General features: G+C 46.6%; 1 protein-coding gene across 1 annotated transcript in view; it reads right to left on the bottom strand.

Annotated features, from left to right (window-relative positions):
- MSH2 (mutS homolog 2) overlaps window positions 1–17793 on the bottom strand; it is a 62697-nt gene that overhangs the window by 29559 nt on the left and 15345 nt on the right. The window contains exons 4-8 of the mRNA XM_038751671.1: window positions 17642–17788; window positions 8469–8618; window positions 4074–4207; window positions 2393–2592; window positions 450–559 (exon numbers count right to left, since the gene is read on the bottom strand). Of these exons, the coding sequence (XP_038607599.1) occupies window positions 450–559; window positions 2393–2592; window positions 4074–4207; window positions 8469–8618; window positions 17642–17788 (741 nt within the window). The remainder of the gene's footprint in view (window positions 1–449; window positions 560–2392; window positions 2593–4073; window positions 4208–8468; window positions 8619–17641; window positions 17789–17793) is intronic.

Below are 17793 nucleotides of genomic sequence, written 5' to 3'. Positions count from 1 at the left end.
ACAGAGAACAAAACCAAACATACTAACAAAATAAAATAAATAGAATAGCTATGTACAAGTATAATAAATAAATAAATAAATAGAGTAATAAATATGTACAAACATATATACATATATACAGGTGCTAAGATAAAAGCTTATCCATCCAAACACATACACATATATACAGGTGATAAGATAAAAGCTTATCCATCGGGGGAGAGAGACTCCAACAAAAAACGAGAATCCGAGCCCTGTTGGGGACGAGCACTGGTGTACTTACATCCGGGCTCATAGTAAGCACTCAATAAATACCACAACTATTATACGGGCTCATAGTAAGCGCCTAACAAATACACCTATTATAAATACCCAATTTTTTTTTGTTTTTACAAGGGTCCAAGCGGCTCCCTCAAACCGGCCAACGTTCTCGGTCCCAAGATGCTCCACCTTTTCGCGCGGACGCGTACCTGGTTCATGTCGAGCGTCGTCTCGATCATTTCCTGAAACTTGGAGAAATCGGAGCGGAGGTCGTTGAGCGGAGTGGCGAAGATGGCCAGCAGCAGCATCTGGTGTGCCCCTGTCGGGACGATAACACCACAAAAAAATAAAATAGGGAGGGTTAGTGGGGAAGGGCGAGTTATTTTTACCCACGCAACGCTGTAAGTCATCCAACTTGGTTGCATTTATTGAGCGCTTACCGCGTGCAGAGCACTGGAGAGCTCAACCCTGCTGAGAGCTCACCTCCTCCAGGAGGCCTTCCCAGACTGAGCCCCTTCCTTCCTCTCCCCCTCGTCCCCCTCTCCATCCCCCCCATCTTACCTCCTTCCCTTCCCCACAGCACCTGTATATATGTATGTACAGATTTTTTACTCTATTTATTTATATATTTATTTATTTTATTTGTATATATCTATTCTATTTATTTTCTTTTGTTAGTATGTTTGGTTTTGTTCTCTGTCTCCCCCTTTTAGACTGTGAGCCCACCGTTGGGTAGGGACTGTCTCTAGATGTTGCCAATTTGTACTTCCCAAGCGCTTAGTCCAGTGCTCTGCACATAGTAAGCGCTCAATAAATACGATTGATGATGATGATGATGATGGACTAAGCGGTGGAAAGAGTACAATCCAACCAGCGTTGACAAGCAGCGTGGTTTAGTGGAAAGAGCCCGGGCTTGGGGTTCGGAGGTCGTCCGTTCTAATCCTGCCTCTGCAACCTGTTCGCTGTGTGACCTTGGACAAGTCACTTCGCTTCTCTGTTGGGTAGGGACCGTCTATGTTGCCAACTTGTATTTCCCAATCGCTTAGTACAGTAAGCTCTCAATAAATACGACTGAATGAATGAATGAATGGGTAGGGACCATCTCTATATGTTGCCAACTTGTATTTCCCAATCGCTTAGTACAGTAAGCGCTCAATAAATACGACTGAATGAATGAATGAATGGGTAGGGACCATCTCTGTATGTTGCCAACTTGTATTTCCCAACCGCTTAGTACAGTAAGCGCTCAATAAATACGACTGAATGAATGAATGAATGGGTAGGGACCATCTAGATATGTTGCCAACTTGTATTTCCCAACCGCTTAGTACAGTAAGCGCTCAATAAATATGACTGAATGAATGAATGAATGGGTAGGGACCATCTCTATATGTTGCCAACTTGTATTTCCCAACCGCTTAGTACAGTAAGCGCTCAATAAATACGACTGAATGAATGAATGAATGGGTAGGGACCATCTCGATATGTTGCCAACTTGTATTTCCCAACTGCTTAGTACAGTAAGCGCTCAATAAATACGACTGAATGAATGAATGAATGGGTAGGGACCATCTCTATATGTTGCCAACTTGTATTTCCCAACCGCTTAGTACAGTGCTCTGCACCCAGTAAGCGCTCAGTAAATACGATTGAATGAATGAATGAATGGGTAGGGACCATCTCTATATGTTGCCAACTTGTATTTCCCAACCGCTTAGTCCAGTGCTCTGCACACAGTAGGCGCTCAATAAATACGATTGAATGAATGAATAAGTTGATTGAGTAGGGATTTGGGGGGTGGGGAGTAGAGCCAATCTTTCCCCTCGTCCCCCTCTCCATCCCCCCCATCTTACCTCCTTCCCTTCCCCACAGCACCTGTATATATGGATATATGTTTGTACAGATTTATTACTCTATTTATTTATTTTACTTGTCCATATCTATTCTATTTATTTTATTTTGTTAGTACGTTTGGTTTTGTTCTCCGTCTCCCCCTTTTAGACCGCGAGCCCGCTGTTGGGTCGGGACCGTCTCTATACGTTGCCAACTTGGACTTCCCAAGCGCTCAGTCCAGTGCTCTGCACACAGTAAGCGCTCAATAAATACGACTGATTGATTGACTGATTGAATGCCGGGGCTTTTTCTTTTTTACCTTCATACTTTTCCAGGGCCTGGATGACGCCAGGCAACTGGTTGATGGTCTGATAGATCCGGTAGCAATCCTGCAGGTTGGCCGCTTGCCTCTGGAACTTTTTGGCCAGCCGATTGAGGTCCGGGAAGCGGCGGAGGAGGTCTTCCTGGAGCGTCTGCCTCAGTTCCCCGTCGTCGACAAAAGCCTCCACCAGATTCAGCCTGAGCCAACGTTTGGCGGGAGAGAGGGAGAGGGAGAGACGGGGCTGAGGCCGCTCTGCTTTTCACCCGGCCCCCTGGGAGTGAGCGGTCCTAGTTCTTAATGATAATAAATAAATAATGATGGCATTTGCCAACTTGTACTTCCCAAGCGCTTAGTACAGTGCTCTGCACACAGGAAGCGCTCAATAAATACGATTGATGATGATTTGGGAAGCGCTTACTATGTGCAAAGCGCTGTTCTAAGCGCTGGGGAGGATACAAAGTGGGATGGTTGACTTTGGGCCAGTCGCTTCACTTCTCTGGGCCTCAGTTCCCTCCTCTGGAAAATGGGGATGAAGCCTGGGAGCCCCGCGGGGGACCAACTGACGACTCTGCATCTACCCCAGCGCTCAGACCGGCGCTCGGCACGTAGTGAGCGCTCAACAGAGGCAGCGTGGCTCAGTGGAAAGAGCCCGGGCTTTGGAGTCGGAGGTGATGGGTTCGAATCCCGCCTCCGCCAATTCTCAGCTGTGTGACTTTGGGCAAGTCGCTTGACTTCTCTGGGCCTCAGTTCCCTCACCTGGAAAATGGGGATGAAGGATGTGAGCCCCGCGGGGGACAAACTGACGACTCTGCATCTACCCCAGCGCTCAGACCGGCGCTCGGCACGTAGTGAGCGCTTAACAGAAGCAGCGTGGCTCAGTGGAAAGAGCCCGGGCTTTGGAGTCGGAGGTCATGGGTTCGAATTCCGCCTCCGCCAATTCTCAGCTGTGTGACTTTGGGTAAGTCTTCTCTGGGCCTCAGTTCCCTCCTCTGGAAAATGGGGATGAAGCCTGGGAGCCCCGCGGGGGACAAACTGACGACTCTGCATCTACCCCAGCGCTGAGACCGGCGCTCGGCACGTAGTAAGCGCTCAACAGAAGCAGCGTGGCTCAGTGGAAAGAGCCCGGGCTTTGGAGTCGGAGGTCACGGGTTCAAATCCCGCCTCCGCCAATTCTCAGCTGTGTGACTTTGGGCAAGTCTTCTCTGGGCCTCAGTTCCCTCCTCTGGAAAATGGGGATGAAGCCTGTGAGCCCCACGGGGGACCAACTGACGACTCTGCATCTACCCCAGCTCTCAGACCGGCGCTCGGCACGTAGTGAGCGCTCAACAGAAGCAGCGTGGCTCAGTGGAAAGAGCCCGGGCTTTGGAGTCGGAGGTGATGGGTTCAAATCCCGCCTCCGCCAAGTCTCAGCTGCGTGACTTTGGGCAAGTCTTCTCTGGGCCTCAGTTCCCTCATCTGGAAAATGGGGATGAAGACTGTGAGGCTCCCGTGGGACAACCTGATCACCTTGGGACCTCCCCAGCGCTTAGAACAGTGCTTGGCACGTAGTAAGCGCTTAATAAATGCCATTATTATTATTATCATTATTATTATTATTATACCAGAGTTATTGTCATTCTTCTAACCCCAGCTCCGCCACTTCGTCTACTTGCCCTCAGTTGGGTTCTCATCTAGGTACCTCTCCTCGATTCTGTTTTTATCCAGAAGCGGTTGCTTGATCCACTGATTCACCAGTCTCTGTCCTTGAGGGGTTTTGCAGCGATTGAGCAAGGCGGCTAAAGACTGAGACCCGCTGGTGTCTTCCGCTGAACCCTGAGGAGCGAGAAAACATTCCTTCATCCGGTCAGTCGTACTTACTGAGCGCTTACTGTGTGCAGAGCACTGTACTAAGCGCTTGGGAAGGCCAAGTGGGCAACTTATAGAGACGGTCCCCACCCAACAGTGGGCTCACGGTCTAGAAAACACACACGCGCACAGTAAAAACGAGACAAGCCTAGTGGGAAGAACACGGGCCCGGCAGTCGGAGGATCTGGGTTTTAATCCCGGCGTTGCCAAATGCTTGCTGGGTGACCTTGGGCAAGTCGCCTAACTTCCCTAATAATAATGATGATGGCATTTATTAAGCGCTTACTACGTGCCAAGCACTGTTCTAAGCGCTGGGGAGGTTACAAGGAGATCAGGTTGTCCCACGGGGGGGCTCCCAGTCTTCAGATGAGGGAACTGAGGCCCAGAGAAGTGAAGTGACTTGCCCACAGTCACACAGCTGACAACTGGCAGAGCTGGGATTCGAACCCATGACCCCTGATTCTTTCCACTGAGCCACGCTGCTTCTCTGTGCCTCAGTTTGCCGGTTATCCTTCCCGCTTTGACTGGGAGCCCCTTGCAGGGTGGGGACTGCGTCCCACCTATTTCACTTTTAACTACCCCAGTGACTCTAATGGTGCCTGACACATAGTAAGCGCTTAATAAATGCCATTAAAAGAAAACATATCATCACTTCCTTCCGCCCCTTCTCTCACCAAACCATCCCGGAGAACTTTTAAGCCGGCCGGGATGTTATTTCAGAGATCGGGGGAGATGAGGCTTCTCCCCTTCTCGACTGCGAGTTGGGTAGGGACCGTCTCTATTATGTTGCCAAATTGTACTTTCCGAGCGCTCGGCATCATCATCATCAATCGTATTTATTGAGCGCTTACTGTGTGCAGAGCACTGTACTAAGCGCTTGGGAAGTCCAAGTTGGCAACATATAGAGACAGTCCCTACCCAACAGTGGGCTCACAGTCTAAGAGGGGGAGACAGAGAACAAAACCAAATATACTAACAAAATAAATAGAATAGATATGTACAAGTAAAATAAGTAAATAAATAGAGTAATAAATATGTGCAAACATATCATCATCATCATCATCAGTTGTATTTATTGAGTGCTTACTATGTGCAGAGCACTGTACTAAGCGCTTGGGAAGTACAAATTGGCAACATAGAGAGACAGTCCCTACCCAACACTGGGCTCACAGTCTAAAAGGGGGAGACAGAGAACAAAACCAAACATACTAACAAAATAAAATAAATAGAATAGATATGTACAAATAAAATAAATAAATAAATAGAGTAATAAATATGTACAAACATATATACATATATACAGGTGCTGTGGGGAAGGGAAGGAGGTAAGTGCTAAGTAAGTACTAGGTAAGTACTGTGTTGCCAATTTGTTCTTCCCAAGTGCTTAGTACAGTGCTGAGCACATAGTAAGCGCTCAATAAATACGATTGATGATGATGATGTGTGCAGTACAGTGCTCTGCACACAGTAAGCGCTCAATAAATACGACCAAATGAATGAGACACCCTTCCGTGATGGAAACTGAAGTTTTATGGCTTTCAACCAAAGTAACTTGGGTTGAAATTTGTTGTCATTCATTTTGTTCAACTCTTCAATAAGAGTCCTGAATACCTGTGGCTTGACATTTTCAGCCAAAAGCGATATTTCCCTCGAATTACTGAGACATTTTAAATCCAATTATCTCAATGCCTAAAATTAATCTTTCATCGTGTTAGCCTCTTTGGAAAGGTCCTTCACTCTACTGGCCCACTAAGTGGACTATTCATTTTGTTAATGATGTGCATTATAGCTATAATTCTATTTGTTCTGACGATTTTGATTTCACCGGTCTACATGTTTTGCATTGTCCGTCTCCCCCTTCTAGCCTGTGAGTCCGTTGTTGGGTAGGGACCGTCTCTATATGTTGCCGACTTGGACCCCCGCAAGCGCTTAGTCCAGTGCTCTGCACACAGTAAGCGCTCAATAAATACGATTGAATGAATGAATAACTGCAAATTACAGAAATTTCCTCTGACTAATAATAATAATGATGGCATTTATTAAGCGCTTACTATGCGCCAAGCACTGTTCTAAGCGCTGGGGAGGTTACAAGGTGACCAGGTTGTCCCACGGGGCGCTCACGGTCTTCATCCCCATTTTCCAGATGAGGGAACTGAGGCCCAGAGAAGTGAAGTGACTTGCCCAAAGTCACCCAGCTGGCAAGTGGCGGAGCCGGGATTGGAACCCATGACCTCTGACTCCAAAGCCCGGGCTCTTTCCACTGAGTCACGCTCGGGTAATCACTCTACTCTACACAGGTCGACAGTCTCTCCCTCCGGAGTGTCTGCTGGGTGACCTTGGGCAAGTCATCTGTAAAATGGGGGTTAAATAATAGTTCTCCCTCCCCTCAGACTGTCAGCGCCTTGTGGGGCATCATCATCATCAATCGTATTTATTGAGCGCTTACTATGTGCAGAGCACTGTACTAGGGGCAGGACTATGTCCAACCTGATTATCTTACGAGAAGCAGCGTGGCTCAGTGGAAAGAGCCCGGGCTTTGAAGTCAGAGGTCATGGGTTCAAATCCCAGCTCCGCCGCTTGTCAGCTGTGTGACTCTGGGCAAGTCACTTCACTTCTCTAGGCCTCAGTTTCCTCATCTGGAAAACGGGGATGAAGACTGGGAGCCCCCCGTGGGACAACCTGATCGCCTTGTAACCTCCCCAGTGCTTGGAACAGTGCTTTGCACATAGTGCTTAATAAATGCCATTATCAATCAATCAATCGTATTTATTGAGCGCTTACTGTGTGCAGAGCACTGGACTAAGCGCTTGGGAAGTCCACGTTGGCAACATAGAGAGACGGTCCCTACCCGACAGTGGGCTCACAGTCTAAAAGGGGGAAACAGAGAACAAAACCAAACATACTAACAAAATAAAATAAATAGAATAGATATGTACAAGTAAAATAAATAAATAGAGTAATAAATATGTACAAACATATATCCAGGTGCTGTGGGGAAGGGAAGGAGGTAAGATGGGGGGATGGAGAGGGGGACGAGGGGGAGATTTATTTATTTATTTATTTATTTGTGTATTTATTCATTCATTCATTGCATTATTGTACCTATCCCCCATTTAGCACAGGGCTTGGCAAGTGGAAGGCGTTTATTCATTCACTCAATTGTATTTACTGAGCACTTACTGTGTCACAGCACTGTACTAAGCGCTTGGAAGGTACAACTCGGCAACAGATAGAGGCAATCCCTACCCAAACAACGGGCTCGGTTTAACAACTATGGCATTTGTTAAGCGCCTACTATGTGCCAAGCACTGTTCTAAGCGCTGGGGGGGGGATACAAGGTAATGAGGTTGTCCCACATGGGGCTCACGGTCTTCATCCCCATTTTCCAGATGGGGGAACTGGGGCCCAGAGAAGTGAAGTGACTTGCCCAGAGTCACACAGCAGACAAGTGGCGGAGGCGGGATTAGAACCCAGGACCTCTGACTCCCAAGCCCGGGCTCTTTCCACTGAGCCACGCTGCTTCTCTAATAAGAAGCGGCGTGGCTTAGTGGCAAGACCATCCGAGCTCTGATTCCGGCTCTGCCACTTACCTGCTCGACTTCAATCAATCAATCAATCGTATTTATTGAGCGCTTACTGTGTGCAAAGCACTGTACTAAGCGCTTGGGAAGTCCAAGTTGGCAACATCTAGAGACAGTCCCTACCCAACAGTGGGCTCACAGTCTAAAAGGGGGAGACAGAGAACAAAACCAAACATACTAACAAAATAAAATAAATAGAATAGATATGTACCGGTAAAATAAATAAATGAGTAATAAATATGTACAAACGTATATACATATATACAGTCGACTTCTAGACTGTGAGCCCGTTGTTGGGTAGGGGCCGTCTCTATATGTTCCCAATTTGTACTTCCCAAGCGCTTAGTCCAGTGCTCTGCACACAGTAAGCGCTCACGACTGAGTGAATGAACGAATCTGCTGTGTGACCTTGAATAAGTCGCTTCACTTCCCTGGGCCTCAGTTCCCTCATCTGCAAAATGGGGATTAAGGCTGCGATCCCTGTGGGGGATTGCGACCAGGCGCCCAACCTGATTATCTTGTAGCTACCCCAGCACTTCAGTTACATAGTAAGCGCTTAAATACTGTTAAAAATAGCCACGCACGTACACAAATACCACAATTACGGCGACCGAGTTTCCCCGCATTGAGGGAAACTTGGGGTTTACCTGAAAGAGATTCAGGGCTCGGACGGCCGCGTTATCCAGCTTCATGTACTGGCTGAGGTCAAAAGTCATCAGTTCGAACTGTCCGAAATTGGAGTCATCCGACAGGAGTTCGAGATACTTGATTACAGCCGACAAGGAGGCGGCGGCGACCTGAGAAGAGGCCAAGCGGAAAGGAAAATTGCGGGTGACATCGAGATTTTCACCGGGCAGCGGTGTGACCTAGTTGAAAGAGCCCGGGCCTGGGTGCTAATCCCGCCGCCACCACTTTGTGTGACCTTGGACGAGTCACTTCGCTTCCCTGTGCCTCAGTCCCCTCATCTGTAAAAGGCGGGTGAAGGCGGTGAGCCCCACGTTCATTCATTCATTCATTCATTCAATCGCATTTATTGAGCGTGGGACAGCCTGATTCATTCAGTCAGTCAGTCGTACTTATTGAGCGCTTACTGTGTGCAGAGCACTGGACTAAGCGCTTGGGAGGTCCAAGTTGGCAACATATAGAGACGGTCCCTACCCAACAGTGGGCTCACAGTCTAGAAGGGGGAGATAGACAACAAAACAAAACATATTAACCAAATAAAATAGTTAGAATAAACATGTATAAATAAAACAGAGTAATATGTACAAACATATATACATATGTATATATATGTGTGTGTGTGTACATATATATATATATATATATATATATATATGAATCACCTTGTAACCCCCCCAGCGCTTAGAACAGTGGTTTGCACATAGTAAGTGCTCAACAAATATCATTATTATTACTACTGTCTGCTCTGTGACTTTGGGCGAGTCACTTCACTTTTAAATACTAATGACGGCATTCATTAAGCGCTTACTATGTGCAAAGCACCGTTCTAAGCGCTGGGGAGGTTACAAGGTGATCAGGTTGTCCCCTGGGGTCTCCCAGTCTTCATCCCCATTTTCCAGATGAGACAACTGAGGTCCCAGAGAAGTGAAGTGACTTGCCCAAAGTCACCCAGCTGACAACTGGCGGGGCCGGGATTCGAACTTCGGACTCCAAAGCCCCTGCTCTTTCCACTGAGCCCCGCTGCCTCTCTCTGGGCCTCAGATATCTCCTCTGTAAAATGGGGATTCGTTCATTCCTTCAACCGTATTTATTGAGCGCTTACTATGTGCAGAGAACTGTACTAAGCGCTTACTGATCAACTGTGAGCCCCGTGTGGGACACGGGCTGTGTCAACATGATCAGCTTGGATCTACCCCAGCGATTAGTACAGTGCCTGGCACAGTCTTTTAGACTGTGAGCCCACTGTTGGGTAGGGACTGTCTCTATATGTTGCCTATTTGTACTTCCCAAGCGCTTAGTACAGTGCTCTGCACATAGTAAGCGCTCAATAAATACGATTGATGATGATGATGAGTAAGTGCACCTGTATATATGCATAAATGTATATGTACGTATACATATTTATATATGTATAAATGTTTGTACATATTTATCACAATTTATTTATTTTACTTGTGCATAGCAATTCTATTTATTTTATTTTGTTAGTATGTTTGGTTTTGTTCTCTGTCTCCCCCTTTTAGACTGTGAGCCCACTGTTGGGTAGGGACTGTCTCTATATGTTGCCAACTTGTACTTCCCAAGCGCTTAGTACAGTGCTCTGCACCCAGTAAGCGCTCAATAAATACGATTGATGATGATGATGAGTAAGTGCACCTGTATATATGCATAAATGTATATGTACATATACATATATATGTATAAATGGTTGTACATATTTATCACAATTTATTTATTTATTTTACTTGTGCATAGCTATTCCATTTATTTTATTTTGTTAGTATGTTTGGTTTTGTTCTCTGCCTCCCCCTTCTAGACTGTGAGCCCACTGTTGGGTAGGGACCGTCTCTGTATGTTGCCAACTTGGACTTCCCAAGGGCTTAGTACAGTGCTCTGCACACAGTAAGCGCTCAATAAATACGATTGATTATCAAATACCATTTATTATTATTATTATTATTATTACTACTATTATTATTTTAATTCCAGGCGCTAACCACTTTGCAAGTTTTCGTGAACAAATTTAAGCAACTTCCCTCCAAACACTGGCAGTTTACTTCAACTTCAGGGAAGCAGCGCGGCTCAATGGAAAGAGCCCGGGCTTGGGAGTCGGAGGTCATGGGTTCAAATCCCGGCTCCGCCAATCAATCAATCGTATTTATTGAGCGCTTACTGTGTGCAGAGCACTGTACTAAGCGCCTGGGAAGTACAAGTTGGCAGCATATAGAGACGGTACCCAACAGTGGGCTCACTGTGTGACTTTGGGCAATAATAATAATAATGATGGCATTTATTAAGCACTTACTATGTGCAAAGCACTGTTCTAAACGCTGGGGAGATTTCAAGGTGATCAGGTTGGCCCACGGGGGGCTCACAGTCTTCAACCCCATTTTTACAGATGAGGGAACTGAGGCCCAGAGAAGTGAACTGACTTGCCTGAAGTCACACAGCTGATAACTGGCGGAGTCGGGATTTGAACCCATGACCTCTGACTCCAAAGCCCGGGCTCTTTCCACTGAGCCATGCTGCTTCTCTTCAAGTCACTTCACTTCTCTGGGCCTCAGTTCCCTCATCCGGAAAATGGGGATGAAGGCTGTGAGCCCCGCTTGGGACCATCTGATCACCTTGTATCCTCCCCAGCGCTTAGAACAGTGCTCTGCACACAGTAAGCGCTCAACAAATGCCATTATTATTATTCAACAGCCCCTCTCTGATTCAAAGTAAGGAGCTGAAGGGATCCTCTAAAAACTCAGACAGGCTCCGTGACAGTGCAGCTAATTAAAACCGTCCCCACGCGACGACAAAAACTCAGCTAAATCAATGAAATCCCTGCTCCGCCACTTCTGTGCTGTGGGACCTTGGCTAAGTCACTTCCCGTCTCTGAACCTCAGTTACCTCAGCTGTAAAATGGGGATTAAGACCGTGAGCCCTGTGTGGGACAGAGACTCGGTCCAACCTGATCAACTTGTAGCTAGCCCAGCATATACTAGAGTGCCTGGCACGTAATAAATAATAATAATAATAATGATATTTCTTAAGTGCTTACTATGTGCAAGGCACTGCTCTAAGCACTGGAGGGGATACAATAATAATAATAATGGCATTTATTAAGCACTTACTATTTGCAAAGCACTGTTCTAAGCGCTGGGGAGGTTATGGGGTGATCAGGTTGTCCCACGGGGGGCTCGCCGTCTCCATCCCCATTTTACAGATGAGGGAACTGAGGCCCAGGGAAGTGAATCAATCAATCAATCAATCGTATTTATTGAGCGCTTACTATGTGCAGAGCACTGTACTAAGCGCTTGGGAAGTACAAATAGTGAAGTGACTTGTTCGAGGTCACACAAAGCGGTGGAGACGGGATTACAAACGCCAATCGGATACCATAAAAGAAGGAGCAGCGTGGCTCAGTGGAAAGAGCCCGGGCTTGGGAGTCAGAGGTCACGGGTTCAAATCCCGCCTCCGCCGCTTGTCCGCTGGGTGACTTTGGGCAAGTCCCATCGCTTCTCTGGGCCTCAGTGCCCTCATCTGTAAAACGGTGGGTGAAGACTGTGAGCCCCCCGTGGGACAATCTCATCACCTTGTTACCCCCTCAGCGCTTAGAACGGTGCTTTGCACATAGCAAGCGCTTAATAAATGTCATCATCTTTATTATTATTATAAAAGGAAATTAATTAAAGTCCTGAAACACACACTGCTGTTATCCACCAGCAGATGAACCTCTCACTGACACGGGTGGAGGGGAAAAAATAAATAAATCACCCGACCCCGGGGGCCTGGACAAATGAAAGTATTTCCCAGGCACGCACGGGTTTTATTTTGATACCCCGGCCGGCTCGCGACAACGTGATCAAACCGCAGCTTATGGGGGGTCACAAGACCGTAATGTCGTCACGAGGGATCGGTCTCCCGCTATGCCGTGCCGCTGAAAAAGGAGTCGGGAAAAACGAGTCCTAAGGCGGGTCAACTGTATCGGGGAGTGGAAAAAAAAACCCCTACATCAATCAATCAATTATTGAGCGCTTACTTTGTGCAGAGCACTGTACTAAGCGCTTGGGAAGTCCAAGTTGGCAACAGGTAGAGACGGTCCCTACCCTACCTACCCTACATCTGCCATGTGAGCCCACTCTTTTAGACCGTGAGCCCACTGTTGGGTAGGGACTGTCTCTAGATGTTGCCAATTTGTACTTCCCAAGCGCTTAGTACAGTGCTCTGCACATAGTAAGCGCTCAATAAATACGATTGATGATGATGATTTCACTGGCTGCAGGACTGGAGTTCATTCGTTCCTTCATTCAGTCGTATTTATTGAGCGCTTACTGCGTGCAGAGCACTGGACTAAGCGCTTTGGGAAGCCCAAGTCGGCAACGGACAGAGACGGTCCCTACCCAACAACGGGCTCACCGTCGAGAAGGGGGGGAGTGAAAACAGATCGTTTCATTAGACCCTAAGCTCTTTCATTCATTCATTCATTCATTCAATCATATTTATTGAGCGCTTACTGTGTGCAGAGCACTGTACTAAGCGCTTGGGAAGTCCAAGTCGGCAACGGACAGAGACGGTCACTACCCAACGACGGGCTCACCGCTGAGAAGGGGGGAGTGAAAATGGATCGTTTCATTAGACCGTAAGCTCTTTCATTCATTCATTCATTCAATCGTATTTATTGAGCGCTTACTGTGTGCAGAGCACTGTACTAAGCACTTGGGAAGTCCAAGTCGGCAACGGACAGAGACGGTCACTACCCAACGACAGGCTCACCGTTGAGAAGGGGGGAGTGAAAACGGATCGTTTCATTAGACCGTAAGCTCTTTCATTCATTCATTCATTCAATCGTATTTATTGAGCGCTTACTGTGTGCAGAGCACTGTACTAAGCGCTTGGGAAGTACAAGTCGGCAACATAGGGAGACGGTCCCTACCCAACAGCGGGCTCACAGCCTAGAAGGGGGAGACAAACAACAAAACATATTAACAAAATAAAATAAGTAGAAAAAATATGTACAAGTAAAATACATAGAGTAATAAATATGTACAAACACATTCATTCATTCATTCAATCACATTTATTGAGCGCTTACTGTGTGCAGAGCACTGCACTAAACGCTTGGGAAGTACAAGTAGGCAACACCTAGAGACGGTCCCTACCCAACAGAGGGCTCACAGCCTAGAAGGGGGAGACAGACAACAAAACAAAACATATTAACAAAATAAAATAAATAGAATAAATATGTACAAGTAAAATAAATACATGGAGTAATAAATATGTACAAACATATACATTCATTCATTCATTCAATCGTATTTATCGTGTCTAAGCAACGTGGCCTAGTGGACGGAGCCCGGGCCTGGGCTTCAGAAGGACCTGGGTTCTAAACTTACCTCCGCCACTTATAATAATAATAATAATAATGATAATAATAATAATAATGTTGGTATTTGTTAAGCGCTCACTATGTGCCAAGCACTGCTCTAAGCACTGGGGTAGATACAAGGTAATCAGACTGTCCCACGGGGGGCTCCCAGTCTTCATCCCCATTTTCCAGATGAGGGAACTGGGGCCCAGAGAAGTGAAGTGACTTGCCAATTTGCACTTCCCAAGCGCTTAGTACAGTGCTCTGCACATAGTAAGCGCTCAATAAATACAATTGATGATGATGATGATGAAGTGACTTGCCCAAGGTCACACAGCTGATAAGTGGCGGAGCCAGGATTTGAACCCATGACCTCTGACTCCAAAGCCCGGGCTCTTTCCACTGAGCCACGCTGCTTCCCCTTATCTGCCATGTGACCTTGGGGAAGTTACTGTGCCTCAGTTACTGTGCCTCAATAAATACGATTGATTGATTGATTATTCATTCATTCATTCATATTTATTGAGCACTTACTGTGTGCAGAGCCCTGTACTAAGCGCTTGAGAAGTACAAGTTCCATCAATCGTATTTATTGAGCAGGCAGAGAAGCAGCGTGGCTCAGTGGAAAGAGCCTGGGCATGGGAGTCAGAGGTCATGGGTTCTAATCCCGGCTCCCCCACGTCTGCTGTGTGACCTTGGACAAGTCACCTCACTTCTCTGAGCCTCAGCTACCTCATCTGTAAAATGGGGATTAAGACTGTGAGCCCCCCGTGGGACAACCTGATCACCTTATATCCCCCCAGTGCTTAGAACAGTGCTTTGCACATAGTAAGCGCTTAACAAATGCCATCATTATTGAGTGCTTACTGTGTGCAGAGCACTGTACTAAGCGCTAAAATGGTGGTATTTGTTAAGCGCTTACTATGTGCCAAGCACAGTGGGGATATAAGGGAATCAGGTTGTCCCATGTGGAGCTCAGTCTTCATCCCCATTTTCCAGATGAGGGAACTGAGGCCCAGAGAAGGGAAGTGACTTGCCCAGAGTCACACAGCAGACAAGTGGAGGAGCCGGGATTAGAACCCACGACCTCTGGCTCCCAAGCCCGGGCTCTCCCCACTGAGCCACGCCGTTTATCTCTTCTGGACAATGGGGATTAGGAGACTATGAGCCCCATGTGGGACGGGGACTGTACTCAACACAATCACCCTGCATCTAGAGAAGCAGCGTGGCTCAGTGGAAAGAGCCCGGGCTTGGGAGTCAGAGGTCGTGGGTTCAAATCCCGGCTCCGCCACCTGTCAGCTGGGTGACTCTGGGCAGGTCACTTCACTTCTCTGGGCCTCAGTTACCTCATCTGGAAAATGGGGACTAAGACTGTGAGTCCATTGTGGGACACCCTGATTACCTTGTATCTCCCCTAGCGCTTAGAACAGTGCTTGGCACATAATAATAATAATGATGGTATTTGTTAGGCGCTTACTATGTGCCAAGCACCGTTCTAAGCGCTTAACAAATACCACAATTATTATTATTATTATAAATGCTTAGTCCAGTGTTCTGAAGACAGTAAGTGCTCAATAAACACCACTGATTGATTGAAAATGATTTTACTTCCACGGGGATTCTATAGTCGCCCCTTGGAGAAGCAGCGTGGCTCTGCGGAAGGAGCCCGGGCTTTGGAATCGGAGGTCATGGGTTCAAATCCCGGCTCCACCAACTGTCAGCTGGGTGACTTTGGGCAAGTCACTTCACTTCTCTGGGCCTCAGTTCCCTCATCTGGAAAATGGGGAGTAAGACCGTGAGCCCCACGTGGGACAACATAATCACCTTGTATCCCCCCAGTGCTTAGAACAGTGCTTTGCACATAGTAAGCGCTTAACAAATACCATCATTATCATTATTATTTAATTAATCAATGCTCTGCACACAATAAGCGCTCAAGAAATATGACTGAATGAATGAACATTTATTGAGCAATTCTTCCCTTCTAGACTGTGAGCTTCTTGTCGGCAGCGAATGTGTCTGCCAACTCCGTTGTACTGTCCTCTCCCAAGCGCTTAATACAGTGCTCTTGCACATAGAAAGCGCTCAATAATTATAATAATATAATAATTATAATAATAATAATAATGGTGATGATGTAACTTAGCATTTGGAAAAGTACCTTGAGGGCAGAGATCATGTCTACTCATTCTCTTCTCTCCCAGGTGCTCAGCAGGTGCTCTGCACACAGTAATATTACTAATACCACCAATAATAATAATAATAATAATGGTGGTATCTTTAAGTAATGGACTGACTGGCCCATTCCATGTCCCATGGAAGCCTCCTGTGGGCAAGGAATGTGTCTGTTTATTAATAATGACGGCATTTATTAAGCGCTTACTATATTATTGTTCTATCGTCTCCCAGGTGCTCAGCAGATGCTCTGCACACAGTAATATTACTAATATCACTAATAATAATAATAATGGTGGTATCCTTAAGTAATGGACTGACTGGCCCATTCCATGTCCCATGGAAGCCTCCTGTGGGCAAGGAATGTGTCTGTTTATTAATAATGACGGCATTTATTAAGCGCTTACTATATTTATTGTTCTACTGTCTCCCAGGTGCTCAGCAGACGCTTTGCACACAGTAATATTACTAATATCACTAATAATAATAATAATAATGGTGGTATCCTTAAGTAATGGACTGACTGGCCCATTCCATGTCCCCATGGAAGCCTCTTGTGGGCAAGGAATGTGTCTGTTTATTAATAATGACGGCATTTATTAAGCGCTTACTATATTTATTGTTCTATCCTCTCCCAGGTGCTCAGCAGACGCTCTGCACACAGTAATATTACTAATATCACTAATAATAATAATAATGGTGGTATCCTTAAGTAATGGACTGACTGGCCCATTCCATGTCCCATGGAAGCCTCTTGGGGGCAAGGAATGTGTCTGTTTATTAATAATGACGGCATTTATTAAGCGCTTACTATATTTATTGTTCTGTCGTCTCCCAGGTGCTCAGCAGACGCTCTGCACACAGTAATATTACTAATATCACTAATAATAATAATAATAATGGTGGTATCCTTAAGTAATAGACTGTGAGCCCACTGTTGGGTAGGGACTATCTCTATATGTTGCCAACTTGTACTTCCCAAGCGCTTAGTACAGTGCTCTGCACACAGTAAGCGCTCAATAAATACGATTGATGATGATGATGATGATGACTGACTGGCCCATTCCATGTCCCACGGAAGCCTCTTGCGGGCAAGGAATGTGTCTGTTTATTAATAATGACGGCCTTTATTAAGCGCTTACTATATTTATTGTTCTATCGCCTTCTCTTAAGACGATAGTCTGTTCCATTCATTTTATTTTAATTCTATTCATTTTATTTTGTTAATATGTTTTGTTCTGTTTTGTTCTCTGTCTCCCCCTTGTAGACTGTGAGCCCACTGTGGGGTAGGGACCGTCTCTATACGTTGCCAACTTGGACTTCCCAAGCGCTTAGTCCAGTGCTCTGCACACAGTAAGCGCTCAATAAATACGACTGAATGAATAGTAAGCGCTTAACCGATGACATCACCATCATCATCATCTCCTCGCCCGAGCGCTTTGTCCGGCGCTCTGCACACAGGAAGCGCTCCAGAAATACGACTGACGGATTGAGTGAGCTGTGGGACTCCCGGAAAGGCGCCGTTCTTCCGACGGGGCGGTTCTCCCGGCCCGGCGCGGCCGCCGCCGCCGCGGTAGCCCCCCGGGCAGAAGCCCCCCGCCGGCCCACCTGGTTCTCCATCTCCGGCAAGGCGGCACTGTTTACCGCCTCCCCCTTCTTGGCCTTGAGCAGGCGGTTCAAATCCTGCACGACGTCCTTGGTCGCGAATTCCGCCTTCTTCCGGTCGGAGCTCAGGATTCCCCCGCGCTGGACGACCTGTT

This window comes from Tachyglossus aculeatus, chromosome 9, assembly GCF_015852505.1.
Source record: "Tachyglossus aculeatus isolate mTacAcu1 chromosome 9, mTacAcu1.pri, whole genome shotgun sequence".
Classification (NCBI taxonomy): domain Eukaryota; kingdom Metazoa; phylum Chordata; class Mammalia; order Monotremata; family Tachyglossidae; genus Tachyglossus; species Tachyglossus aculeatus.
The sequence above is the reverse complement of the archived record's forward strand: the minus strand, read 5'-3'. Positions and strand labels throughout refer to the sequence as shown.